The sequence below is a fragment of the Lagopus leucura genome, unplaced genomic scaffold (assembly GCF_019238085.1).
Source record: "Lagopus leucura isolate 7727_CA_CO unplaced genomic scaffold, USGS_WTPT01 Super-Scaffold_100002, whole genome shotgun sequence".
Taxonomy (NCBI): Eukaryota; Metazoa; Chordata; class Aves; order Galliformes; family Phasianidae; genus Lagopus; species Lagopus leucura.
In genome coordinates, this window is record NW_024962263.1 from 68,397,829 (window position 1) to 68,412,362 (window position 14,534).

At 36.5% G+C, this 14,534-nt stretch overlaps 1 protein-coding gene across 1 annotated transcript in view; it reads right to left on the bottom strand.

Moving 5' to 3' along the window:
- Positions 1-365: 365 nt before the first annotated feature.
- RAD54B (RAD54 homolog B) overlaps positions 366-14,534 on the bottom strand; it is a 60,927-nt gene continuing 46,758 nt past the window's right edge. The window contains exons 8-15 of the mRNA XM_042870186.1: positions 11,595-11,802; positions 10,917-11,056; positions 10,055-10,345; positions 8,559-8,734; positions 6,122-6,383; positions 4,800-4,866; positions 3,438-3,638; positions 366-733 (exon numbers count right to left, since the gene is read on the bottom strand). Of these exons, the coding sequence (XP_042726120.1) occupies positions 513-733; positions 3,438-3,638; positions 4,800-4,866; positions 6,122-6,383; positions 8,559-8,734; positions 10,055-10,345; positions 10,917-11,056; positions 11,595-11,802 (1,566 nt within the window). The 3' untranslated portion in view covers positions 366-512. The remainder of the gene's footprint in view (positions 734-3,437; positions 3,639-4,799; positions 4,867-6,121; positions 6,384-8,558; positions 8,735-10,054; positions 10,346-10,916; positions 11,057-11,594; positions 11,803-14,534) is intronic.

The following is a 14,534-nucleotide window of genomic DNA, read 5'->3' on the forward strand; positions in this document are numbered from 1 at the left end:
TTTCAGTAAACTGTAAATTCCAGGGAACAAACATTCCTCTTGTAATAAAGTCACAGTTATACAGACACACAACTTTTCATTGTCAAAACAAAAATTAAACCAGAGCTTTGTAAACAGCATATAGCACTGCATAATATTATAAAATGCGGATGAAGAGTTGCCAGCTTTACAAATAATAAATCATTATAGTCAAACAAAAACTATAAAACAAAACAGACACACATAGGGATGTATATAAAAACAATCTTACTAATTAAGATATCAAAGGAAAGGACTTGAAAGCAAAGTTAAATCTGAAAATCTGTATGATTATTGCAATTATTATTAATTTAATATTACCCGTAACTTTTTTTTAAACACCAGGACTCACAAAAACCTCATCAAAACCACACAATATAGAATTTGGCAAAAATAACTTTGTACATCAATTATTTACTACTCTGAGGAGAGTACATCAATTATATCCAACTCTGAGGAGAAGGATGAGAGCGTTAGGGAAAGTTACTGTAGTTTTATTGGGTAGGGGAAGTTGGATTGGTTACATTCTGGAAAAAGAAAGAAACATTTTCCTTTATCTTTTCAAGAAAAGGATCAGGTAGAGCTTGATGTTGCCCAGAGAAATGCTTCCATTGCATCAGCTGTGACATGGAGAGAGGTTTCTTTAAATTATGCTTCTCCTGGTCTTGTCTGAGCTGACAACATCTAGACACTGAAGGCTTTTCTGAGGAAGGATCTGAAAAAAGGATGTAGAAAATTAATCAGGGAAAACTAAGAATATTTCAGTGTGAATCGATAAGACACTGGTGATAATGAATGCAAAAATAGAGCAGTGTAAAGAATCCTTCTATGTCAATGAAAACCAAACATTTGTATCCATAGTAAGAGAGGAAGGGCTGTTTCTTGCTCATGGATCAAGTTTATCAAAATCACCATATGCTAGCTCAAAGATGAATCCTTTCACAAATAGACAGGAAGGGAAATATCCTATCTGGCAATTTCCTTTCTTCCATCTTCCTAATTCTGTAGTATTTGGGTTTCTTCCCATTCTTTAAGTAATTCTGAGTAGAGAAATATCTTGCAGCAAAACTCAAGCCAGTTTCTATTTCCTCCCACAGGAGTCATTCCAACCAGCTGAGAAGAGTTTGAACAGTTATTTCACTGAACTTCGCACACTAGAGGTGGATCTCTAGTGCACTCTGTACATTCACACTATGCCAAGTTGCTCAGTAAATGCTATACTGTATACTGTATATCACAGTAAGAAAAAGACAATTCCCTGTGAAGCACAGAGAGGAGAATTCACTTTGAATTCTGGAGATTCTAGGGATTCTAGAGTGCCAGGCAACAGTAGGTCACGGCAGGGTATGTCATGGATTGCTGACTTCATTATTCAACTGATGCATATGACAAATAAAGAAATCAGTTGTGATGGAAAAAAACTGCATCACTGCTGTTATTGATTTAAATCATGTCATCAAATAGTTTCACAACAGAGCTATGTGTTTCTCAGCAAGTGACATAAGCAGCATGATGACTCAGTATTTTCAAGTTTATTAAACTTTTGAAGAGACCATAATGACTCCAATATGCAAGACTTTCCTTTTGACTGATGATACACATTTGCACTAGACTTGAAATTATGTTACTGTCCAGCAGAAAAATAAGATTAGATGCACTTCTCAAGTACTTACCGATTCTGCTTTCCTAACTTCATAAATAAAACCAAGATCAAGTAAAATAATAGTATTATACTTTGCAGCTGATCTGACAGTCAGAAAAATAGCAGGCAACCCATCTACACAACCCACACATAGTTAATAACTTCCTTTCAAAACTCCTGTGGCTTGCTAAAGATTGCCCCAGTATGAATTGACAACAGGAGCTTGGTCAAGACCACACAGTCACATTGGCAGATATAATGGAGACTGTGAAAAGTTCATACATTGTGAAGCCTGTATAGTATTGTTTAGCTCCAACTTAGTTCATCTTTTGAATCATACTTGCTAGAAATGGAGACGACAAATCAGCAATAGTTCTTAGCACTTTCTATGTCACAATGTCTTTTTCCAGGAATCAGGAGCTGGTTCCCCAATGAAGTATCTGACAACTTTCTCTTCTTAGTAATGTCAAAGAGATCAAGTAATGGTAGCTGCATTCTGACTCACAAGCGTGACTTGCAAGACCATGACTCATAACAATTTGACAAGGAAACTGATGAGCCAATTTGTTCTCTGCTCTTTAGGAAGCCAAAACTTTCCCAACTCATTCTATCATTTCTAACATTAAAGTCTAAAAATGTCTTTCTGGTTTTCCCTTGATTTACCACCATAAATTTTCCATTTGCTGGGACCAAGATACAAAAGACCCTTGAGGGAATCCTGGTTACATTCAATGCCCTGAGTCCCAAGAAACTGATGCTGTGGTTGAATAGATGGAACCATTATGCATTCAAAGCATAAAATAAGCATTCGAGAGCGTTAAGACAATTGCAAAATCCTGATTAACACTCTATGCATTAGTGTTTGTCACAGAAGAAATATCAAATTTCTTTGCTCTCTGAAGTCCAGAAGCTCTACCTGCATCACTGCACAACAGTGAAAAAAAAACAGTAAGATTTAACACCACAGCTGCATTTTCTACACAGATCCTGTAACAGTACCTAAATGGAGGCTGGCACAATGCAGAACATCACTTGCTCATATGACAAGTGGTTTAATTTTTCCAGTCATAAAGAAACATACAAAGACTATGAAATCATTGTGTGGAGCAGAAATAAGGAAGAAACTCAAACTCAAATTGTCATGGATACAGAAGCATTGTGCTTTCACTAACCAAATCCTTCCCGTTTTGGATAGACTGAGACAGCTCTAGCCTATTTTCCAAAAACATGAAAACTACCAAGCAAAATAGTCATCAGGTCTGTATTACTTAATTGTGTTCTTGTGTTTTACTTAACTGTGTTAACATGTGTACTCATAGCCATTCCTTCATGTTTTTTTTACTGTGATATTTGTGGATACTGTATATACATATTTCATACTTCAAGAAAAGAAATGTACCCAGGCAATAGGCACTTTTTTCTTTAGGGAATTAGAAACTGGAGCTATCATTACTGTCCTGGAATATTTAGAAAAAAATACATAACACTTGTTGGTTGTAATGAATTCCTACCTAAACAGGCCATAGCTAATTTAAATAATTAGGAGGCATAATATATCAATTGGTTGTTACTGCAAGGAATTAATATTTCCTCTCTTTATCTTATGAAGGGCTCCTGTGTATCAGAAAAAACAGGCAATGTCTGGCTGATCCCATAATGAATCTCATTGCTTCAATTCTGTTTTACTGAGCTTTGTAGTTTTCTCCAAAGAGAGGCAATATATTCCAAATGGATATAGTTCATCATAATAGCCAGAGATAATGAAAAAGAAACTCACTTTGATGGTCTTTGTTTCCCATACAATCACATTCAAGTAAGTCATGGGTAACACAGCTGGAATTCTCATGAAGTGTAAAGAGATTTCTGAGCTCCTCAACAGAAAAATGGATATGTTCAGATGTCTTGGAAAGGTCTACAACTGCCCCCGAAAGGTCCTGTTTGCTGATCTGTCTTTGATAAATCTTTTCTTCTATTGAACCTGTATTGAAAAAACAATATATACACTGGAATAATTTTTGACCAGTATATGTCAAGAAGAAAAGTAAAATCCATTTCTTGATAACAGGCACTATGGAGGGGCCTGGATAGACTGGATTGATGGGCCAAGGTTAACTGTATGAGTTTCAATAGGGCCAAGTGTCAGGTCCTGCACTTTGGTGACATCCACCCCAGGCAACTGTACAGGCTTGGGGAAGAGTGGCTGGAAAGCTGCCTGATGGAAAGGGAGCTTGGTGTACTGATGGACAGTTGGCTGAATATGAGCCAGCAGTGTGCCCAGGTGGCCAAGAAGGCCATTGGCATCCTGGCTTGTATCAGAAATGGTGTGGTGAGCAGGACTACAGAAGTAATCCTGCCCCTATTCTCAGCACTGGTGAGGTCTCACCTCAAGTACTGTGTTCAGTTTTGGGCACCTCAGTACAGAAAGGACATGGAGGTACTGGAGCAGGTCCAAAGAAGGGCAGCAAGGCTTGTGAAGGGCTTGGAGAATATGGCCTATGAGGAGAGACTGAAAGAACTGGCGCTGTTTAGTTTGGGAAAGAGGAGGCCGAGGGGAGACCTTACTGCTCTCTCCCAATACCTGAAAGGTGCTTACAGTGAGAGCAGGCTTGGTTTCTTCTCACTGGTGACAGGTGACAGGATGAGGGGAAATGGCCTCAAGTTGTATCAGGGTAAGTTTAGGTTGGATATCAGGAAACACTTCTTTACAGAAAGGGTTGTTAAGCCCTGGAATAGGCTCCCAGGGAGGTGGTTGAGTCACCATCCCTGGATGCATTTCAAATCTGTTTGGATGTGGTGCTCAGGGACGTGATTTAGTGGAGGGTTGCTAGAGTTAGAGTAGTATGGTCAGGTCATGGTTGGACTCTATTATCTTTAAGGTCTTTTCCAACCTGAGCAATTCTATGACTCTATGGTTCTATGATCAATATTCATAGGAAATGCTAAACCACTAAAGGTTACACGTACATTTTAGATACAAAAACAAGAGCACAGAAAAGGCAAATGAATCAAGGAGATGGATCCAATTTTAACTGAATTCAGAACAAATTACATATATCTTTCAACAACGATTTATTTCCAAAAACTCCCTTTCTTCTACTGGCAAAATTTCTATAGAATAAGTTAGAGCACTATCTCTGACCTGTGGTTAGAAGTCTGTAGATATGTACAGTATGTTTCTGACCATCTCTCCACACTCTGGCCATTGCCTGAAGAAAGGGAAAAGATAAAGAGTATTAACAGCCTATTCTAGGACAGAATTTCTGCTAAAACTCATAGCCTCTGCTGATCAAATTACTGGTTCTGCTAGCTCACACAGAAAGATGTTGTCCAAAGAAATAATAGCTGTCATTGACTGTTTTAATGAAAGTCTTCTGGTATTAACTGCAAATTATTTTGAAAACATAACTTGCTTTGTCCATCTGTGCTCCTCTTTTTTTGTGTATATTACAGTAGGAAAGCAGAGGTTTAATTTCCTTTCTGTCAGCAGCCCTTTCTTCGAATCTCTTTTCTAAGCATTAGCAACAGTTGATTATTTCAAGAATACATCTCCATTTCTTTATTTTTTTGTCACAACACATCTTAAAAAACGGCATTGCCATTCCTTTTAAAATTGTAGAATCAGTGTTTCACATGTAATTCTTAAACAAAAAAAGTAGCTGAGTACCATTATATAATTTTAGTAAAAAATGTAAAGGTTACACGTACATATTAAGTACAAGTACCCACAATATGGTTTGCAGTTTTTGGCAAACTGCAGCAATTTTGGCTGATGTAGCAGATGGTGTTTAAAGCAACAAAACAAGTGACCACATGGGGGTACTAATTCACTCTTGGAACAGGATCAGGGCAGAGAATCAGAGGTTATTTCATGTATCAGGTATTCAGTATTCCTCTACAGAGAGACGTTTCTTACTTTATTTATAAAAATATATATTTTTAATTGTTATTATTAAGGACTATTTTAATTGAACACTTTTATGCCAATTAAATAATCCCTTACAACCAAGGGCACTGTTACAAGCACAGCATGGCACTGGCTTTGCTTCCTTTTAATACCACTGACACATGTTTACTTCATTCCCTTAATTCTGATTGGGATCTCTCCCTTTTCTGAAGTATAGCAAATCAACAGTAAGACATGCTATATATTCTAATCATAGTTTTCTTTTCCTTATAGGAACACAACAACTTTCCAGTTAAAAAGTGGGCAGGAAAAAAAGGGGATACATGACTCACACCTCCAAAGAAACCAGACTATACTCTTCATGCAAAGGGAGTTCTAATGATATAAATTTATACATTAACAACAGATAAATTTTTCTTCTTTTCAGAGTTTTCCTTCATGTCCAGGCACAGGGTGATAGCTGGGTAGCAATAAGACATGTTAATTCAGACATCTCAAAATCAATCAGGAGCTCATTTGATGCCCATCAAAACCCACAGTACACAATTATATCAGACCTGAATATCAGTAGCTGGATTCCAGTCGATATCATAAAGGATCAAGTGAGAAGCTCCAACCAGATTCAGTCCCACTCCACCAGCTTTTGAACTCAGCAAGAAGATGAAAGCTGGACTGAATTTACAATTAAAACTATCAACAATCTGTTGCCTCTGGGAGACAGGAGTATTTCCATCAAGTCTAGTATAAGAATATCCATAACGTTTACATGTCTCCTGCAGTATGTTCAGTGTCTGAGTGTAAATGGATACCAGTACAACTCTGTCAAACAATGAAATAAAGTTATCTCAAAATCAGGTAAGGTTAAAGTACAATAACAAATAATTGAAGGCAATTAAAAAAATGGGATGACAAATCCAGCAAAAATTAAACACCAACCTGAGGTTACTCATATTTTCTAAGAAATAGAACTCAATATTATTTGAAGCACACACTAAATTTGGATACATTATGTCTTACCATCAAACATTCAGATATTAAATAATCCCAAGAGAATTTGGCTTAGTGCATAGATTACAGGGATCCAGAACCAAACACAGAATTTTTTTTAGATCTACATTTATACAGAATAGCTGCTCTTAAGGCAGCATTTGCAGAGGACGCTGTAGCAATTAATAAATAATGTAGATAACTCTACTTATGGAAAAAGCTAATGAGAACTGCTATAGACAACTGAGAAAATTTCTGATAAACAAGATCATGAAAGCCAAATAACAAAGCCATTACTCCTTCCTACATCGTTTGACTGAAAATAAATGGAATGAAGCACGATGAAAGATATCACAAACAATATAGTTTAATTGTTTTTTAAATAACTCAGTCTCTTGATTGACTAACAACACATCCTAGACCAACATTATTTCTCTTAATTTTTGAGTAAGTAAGTTTCACGGATCTAAAAATCTAGAATTTCCATCCTATGAAGTACTGAAGGTGATACTACTGAGAGGACAAACATCTTTTTAATTTAAGCCATAAATAAGACAATAAGCACAGTTAGGGCATTTTTTCTGCAAGAAGTCTAAATCAAGTGTACAAAATTCCAACAAAAATGGAATTTAAAAAAAATATTTTTTTAAATTAAAAACAAGTACTGAAGAACTATAAAAGCAGTTTTGGGGAAAATCTGGTACATTAACATTTTTAAATTGTTATAAAGTTTTGTAATTATTGTAGTTGCCTCTACAGTCAAATTATATCTAAAGCACGTTTGTAAAGACTTTGCAAGATACGTTTTTTTGTTGATTAACCTTAAATTCACACCTGTTCACTCAAAAGTAGAATATAAACTTCAAAAGAGCACTGGAATTGAATCTGTATATTGCAAAAAAACTATTTAGTGATAATGAGAGTTGGGAAACAGTAGGAAAAGAAACATGAACAGTACTGTATTAAAGCAAAAAAAAAAGTTGTAAAAGAATGCCTCAAAATTAGCTGTAACTCATCAGCTCCCACAGCACTGAAACAAGGCAAGATGCTTTTTCCTGATACCTCAATTCTTTTGACTTAAAGGAAAAAAGACTGTTACGTTTAGATATTTAGCTGTCCTTGGTTTCAATGTATGCAAGGCACATAAACTCCCACGATGGGCTCCAATTTCTGGTTTGTAAAAAGAGAGCATCAGGAAGAAACAAATTCCATGACATCAGTGCCAAGAGATCTGCTGTAACTTCTCACTACTGAATTACAGAACATCCTATTTAAGCACCAATTAAAATAGAAGGTAAAAGGAACTACTTTTAGAAGAGCTGGGCTTCAAGGCATGAGTACATAAAAAAGTTATCATGAGACACAAGGTTGTGTTGAATTTTCCATGAATCAGCAATTTCACAGTTATAATCAACAATGTGTATCCCATTACACTATCACAAACAGAGGTTTTCCTGTGTGCCAGTGACATTCACCACAGGGCAAATAAGCAGTTGCCATGCAACTTCACCTGATGAGTCTTCTAGCCCTGGATGGAAAAGACAGCAAGCACTGAGCAGCTAAACATGATTAAAAAGAAAAGAAACTCATACTTCTGTCATTAAAAATATTTTTGTGAAATTTAAAATATTGAATACATTAAATAATTGCCTTAAGAAGATACAAAGCATTGGGAAATTTTTGTAGATAAAGATAATATGTCACAGTACAGAGGCTGTAGCTAACTCCACTCTAACCTTAGTTGTGGGAACTCAGTATGAAAAATACAAGTATCTTTATCTGGAAATCATAGAAGAGCAACTTTGAAAATTGTGTCAGCTACAAATCCTTGATGAAGAATTAATGAGAAAGAGCCAGGAGTACAAAGCATAAATACACCTGGTACCTCTGCAAACAGCTGCAAAGGCTTTATTTTGAATAGTATGTCCCTATTACACAACTGAAAAGCAAAAGGATACGCAGCAGGTCACTCCTATTATTTGCCTTCTACCTTTCTTTCACACTTGCCTTTCAGAAGAGCTGAGCTCTCGGATTGCTGCTAACAACTTCACCAGCACCTGCAATTTTCCTGAATCAGTTTCAGAGAAAATGTCAGAAGTATAACCTTGTGGAAAGACATCTGTTAGACCTTCATAGAGACTGGACTCAACATGCTCATCGCCGTTCGGATCACAGGATTTTTCCTATTAAAAATAAAAGGATTCAAGCTTCACATCTCCACTAAAATATTTGACCTTTTTTTTGTTGTTGTTGTTTTTGCATTGCCTTATTTCTAAAAATTTGCTATATTTTCATTACAAAAAGAGGTATGGAAAGCTACCACAAAGTAGTGTATCATAGGAGCACAGTAAGTTTCCAGTACCGTATGGACACAGTTTTAAAACAATGAGAGCATTTACTGTGATTTACATCCTCTAATTCAAGATTTTGTTTACAGTTGGGTAGAAAGCAACATGAAATACTAAAAAGTGAAAAAAGGAATTGACTTCTATTTCTCTACTGCAACAACTACAAAGATATACATCCACAGCAAAGCCATAACTAAAAATTAGGGGAAAAAATCAAGATGCTGTCATTAGGTTTCCTTTATTGCAAGGAAAGTGGGGAAAAAAAAAAAGAAGAAAAAAAAAAAAGGAAAAAAAGCTGGCAAATGATAACGTGCTGAAACTTGCAAACCGATGTTGCACAGGGAGGAAAAAGCCAGACTAATCAAACCCCACAACAGTTATGAATGACCTGCACATACAGTCCTTTCCATGCAGATAATTTCCAAAAGGTTATGTTTTCATTTACGAAAAATTCAAATGGTTATACTATGAAGTGAAGGCAACTCACTTTATTTGTCAGAGTTGCAATTTACAGAGATGTCTGCTGTGGACATTCCTGCAAAGTCATGAAGAACATTTTTTAAGGAATATTTATTTACATTTGCACTCACCTTACTCACACTTGGACTACTACTGAAATAAGTTAGTAATAATATTAAGTTCTAACTATCATACAAGTTACTTGTAGGAATGAGAAGATTTATGTGAAACTAACAAGATGTAGAGGGTGATGGGATTCCAGGAAAAAGAGAGGCAGCTTGTACAAGTGATGTGTCGAGCCTGCAGCTGTCAATATCACTGAACTCAAGACTGTATCAGAGGGAGGTTTCATGGGAAACAGCAGACAGAGTATACAGAATAATCTTTGACTGAGTACTCTTTGTAAAGCTCACATTTGAATGTATTTTTACAAATATTCAGGGACCACACTAGGAGGGAAGATACATGCAGGTAAGGAAGAACAAGAAAATAAAGTGCTATGAAGGTGGAGACATACCTACATTCAGATTCCCTAACATTTACATTTTTGAAAGCCAATCTCCTAATGCAAGTCAGATGTGAAAACAGCATGGAAATGACCTTAACTGACGTGCACATTGACCATAACATATTTCTAGTGACCTCTGTCAGCTGAAATGACTACTTGCAAGCACCCACCCCCATGCAGATAGATACCTTTACAGCTTTAAACAGAAGACATGGATGATTGCAAAGTTTTTTCAAAGCTCCTATACATATTAGGTGAGGACTATTTTCTAGCCTGCCTTGTAGACAGGAGGTAATAACACGAGAACTGAGCAGTTTTCGATACAACTCAAGCTGCAGCGCTGTTGGTTGGCAGAAGATAATGTTCTCCTTTTTTGGTGGAAGAAATTTGTTTATAACCTCTTGTGTTCTCCTAAGAACAAAGAGTCCAGTGAGGCGTGTGAGTTCTGCTGCTCTTTTTTCTCCTAAATCCTTTTCCTCCTACAAGAACGAAGCACAAAATTAATGCTCATCTTGCATTTCATCAAAATAATTTTCTATATTATTTTCATTAGGTTGTTAGTGAATATTTTAAATGCACAATATCACTTCCAGCATGGGAACGTAATGATCGGTTCCAAAATTAGTACCACTGCATTAGCTTAATTCTAGTTTGGTTTCTACAGTCTTAAACAAATGAAGATAATGTCCCCAAGGATACACAAGGTTCAAATTATATTCCACAAATCCATAAATTTCTTGACTGATGTAATAAAATAATGCAGTATTGTGGAGAAATTAAGGCATAACACAGTATCCTCATACGGTAATTTACATGACAGTTTTGGAAATTCAAGATGCTGGATGCCTAATAAAGAGCAGCCATAATCTCAATATGCGAGTATTCCTCACCTCCCTTTGGAAAACAACCAAATTTATTCAAACAAGAAGCTGAAAAGCTTTTGCTCCCATTAATACTCCTGAAGTTCATCTGTTCCACAGAAAGCAAATTTCCCATTCTTCTCTATTAATTTCCTTCAGTAAGTGCTTTTTTTTTTTTTAAATAACATACCTTTGTTGCTGAAGGTTCTCTGGATCTGACAATGGGCTCCTCATATATCTTTCTGTATGTGGATAAAGAACCAAGTACTCCTGGATTTACAAATTCTATTAAAGCATAAAATTCTTGCAAGTCATTTTGGATTGGAGTACCTGGGAAGAGAGAAAAATAATTCTGTACCTATAATAATGTATTCATAACAAAGAATTCTGACAGAAGTACAATTGTTGAATGCAGAGTTTAAAATTCATAATGCATCTTAAAAAGTTATTTTCTTTCAATGGGAATTACTCAGAATATTGAATGAATCTAGAATTCCACTCTGATTAATAAACTACCATCTTCCTAACTGAATAACTGCATATCTAGTTGGTTTGACAAAAGGATTGATTCTTGAAGTTATTTTGTTAAATAGCTGCAAAGGAAAATAATGAGTGTATAAAAACGGAGTCCTCATTCCCTTACAGAAGTTCCACAGCTCCTTACCCACCCCTTAAGATACATAAATTTTACTTGTCACTCTTTTTTTTTCTTTTTAAAATCTGTTTTTAAAAGATCCAATATTTGTGCACATTGCAAAAGTTTATGTTGTGTTCCTATCATATTTACAATATCCTCTTTCCTTTACGCCAATCTGATACTTTTAGCATAGCTACATATTAAAATTTATATTAAACTACAAATACTAACCAGTAAGGATAATTCTCCTCTCACAAGACAGACTAGTGAGGGCTGTAGTTGTCTTAATAGAGCTATTTTTCAGACGATGTCCTTCATCACAGATCAGGAGGTTAAATTCTATAGCCTGAATTTGCTCCAGAGATCGTAGTAGCATCTCATAGCTGATTATCATAACTGAATAAAGTGGAGAATTGATGAATTCTTCTACTTTATGGTCCTACAGGGATAAAGAAAAATATAACATACAACTGTGTTTTTTGAAATCACCCGTGATACTACTTACAAATCTGGTGGCTGTAGAATCTTTTCCAGCATGACAAAAAATATTGACTATCTCCTTCAAGAGCTGGATTCTTTACTGTGTCTTAATTTGCAAAGCAAAGAGGGAATCTGATACAGCAATTTTTTTTTTTAGCTTTATCACCTCATTAACAGACAATTCATTACTCTTTTAGACCTTGAGATCCTTTGAGACACATTATCATCAAGGTGAGAAATTGTTACAGACTCCCTGGAATAACTTCCCAGTCCTGGTATTTAGGTAAACTAAACAACTACAAACAGCCAATTGGCTGCCCAAACATCCACTATGGGATCCAAAGCTGCAATGTCCAGCAGGAAGTTACCATGCTCTGCCAAATTAAAATTTGTCTTGTAATTTTGAATTGAGCATGATATTCACTTTGTTAAAAGCCTTTAACATTGATGGGTTGGTCAAAAGGAAAGCACAGTGTTGGACTCAGAAAATTAAGCCTAAAACTAAGCCTAGGAAACATGACTATTCATTGGTAAATATACACAATTCATCTCTGAATCACACATTACTGGTCAGAAAGCATCTCTGAGCCACTCCACCCTTAAGTGCCCTTCAAATCCCCCTTTTTTTTTTTTCAAAGGACATTCAGATTTCCTTTCCTAAACTCTTAAATAAAACAGCCAGGACCAAATGTGACAAAGAGGAAAACTAACAGTTATCCAGGTTAGAGCATTCAAGTCTGACCAGAATTGAATCTGTACAGTTCTAGAGCTTGAAGACAGAACTTTGAACAGAAACATATTAAGTTAACAAAGCACTGTAATGTGAAAGGGAGCTTCTTCCAAAAAAGGCTCCTAAAAGTGTCTACATTTATTTACAGATCTGTGAATGTAAAAATAGGATTGCGCACCTGTCTGGTAATCACACATAAAAGTGGAAAATTCTTCTGTGGCCCATCCCTTGTCTCTCCACTGAGCTTGAGATACAAAGGCCCTGCACACTCCATCCTGTGTCCTAACGGTGTTCATTGCCTATACATGCAACAGTCCCAGCTGACAAGCTGAAGAATCTCTTTGATCTTTAAAGCAAATCAAGCTAGAGCTTCAAAAGGTAGCGTTATTTCCAAACAAGATCAGTTATCAAACATAAACTACTAAGTCTGGGGTGTAATACACTCAAAGAACAATAGCACTTAGTTATCAGAGCCTTCAGAGCCTCCTATTTGTTGATTCAGATGAATCTATAGGCCAAATCTGGCAAGTTAACCCCCCAAAGTACCTTGTGGTAGGTGAATCCCCACAGCATGCTCATGGAGAGGCCCTGCACGCAATGGAGGAAGTGTGAAACAGTGCAGAGCAGGTAACAAGGGTGTGGACAGATTTCCTCAAGGTTTTGAACTGAGCCACAGCATTCCTGCTGATTCCAAGTCTGCAAGACTGGAGGTAAGTGCTAGCACTCTGTCCAGTATTTTTACTGCCAGTTTTGAAATAGGAGAAGAGAATTTCCCTTGCCCTCCATTCCCAGCATAGGAACAGAAGAGCCCTGTAGGCATCCTCCAGTGTTATCCCCACTGGGCTCCACAGTGCAGTCCTCATGACAGAAGCATCTCTGATCTTTTCTTGGAAAGCACCAAAAGATGAGCAGGTCTGGGAATCTTCTGCTTTCTCACTCTTTCTGGGTATGAGCTGAGCCTATAGGCACTGGGAACTGCCTGCAGCTGTTATTATATACATCAGTGAAGGACGGACTAGAAGTTAAAATAATTTTACAAGCCAATTTCAAGTAATTAATTTATCCTCTTAACTAGCTCCAAGATACGAATGTATTATAACCTCCATTTTCACAATTACCCAAAGTGACTTGACAGATTTAAGAGAGGAGCCTGGAGCTACACACAGAGCAATTGTCAGCCAGTGTTTGGGCTCCATAATGTCCCAGACTTACTCTCTGAACAGACCCTGCCTTGCACTAGTTCAAATCCAGTGAAGTGTAAATTAAAAAATGCTGAATCATGAAGTAGTGTAAACCTTGAATTGATTCATTCTCCAGAATTTTCACTTAAAGACCTAAACAACCACTGTAGAAGTGATACTCTGCAAAGAGATCATGGAGTTATTCTCTCGATCGCATCTCAAATGTTGACTGTGTGGATTGATAAGACCTAAATGCAACCTTTGGAGGGAAGCCTTCATTTTAAAAGCAACGCCTTCTATCTGACATCTGCATTTCAACAGAAGTAAACTGCAATCACATTTTAAAAGCAGATAATGTCCTGTTTTTTTAAAAGAATTTACCACTGAGGGGTTAGGATCAGTCTTCAGTCCTTCAGTGTGGAAATGAGGAAAATATGCCTAATGCATTTTAAAAGTCTCCCACGTCTTCGAATGTATTCCTTGTAGGCAAGAATGGAAAAAGAAAGAAAAAAAAAACACTGAGACAAGCTCTTCCTTTTAAGTTATACTGAAGGAATAACAGTATGATAATTGCTGGTTTTCTGCAGAAGATAGACAGTAAATTATTTTAAAATACCTCATTATACTCCGGGCAAGTCATACTGCATCTTGCTTTTGCATGACAATGTATTCACTGCTATTTGGGAACAACAGTCTTAAAAGCTGCTGAGTGTCCTCAATCCAAACAGCTCCAATGAAATGAGTAAGAATATTAAAGTTATTTAAATTAAAAGTTGGATA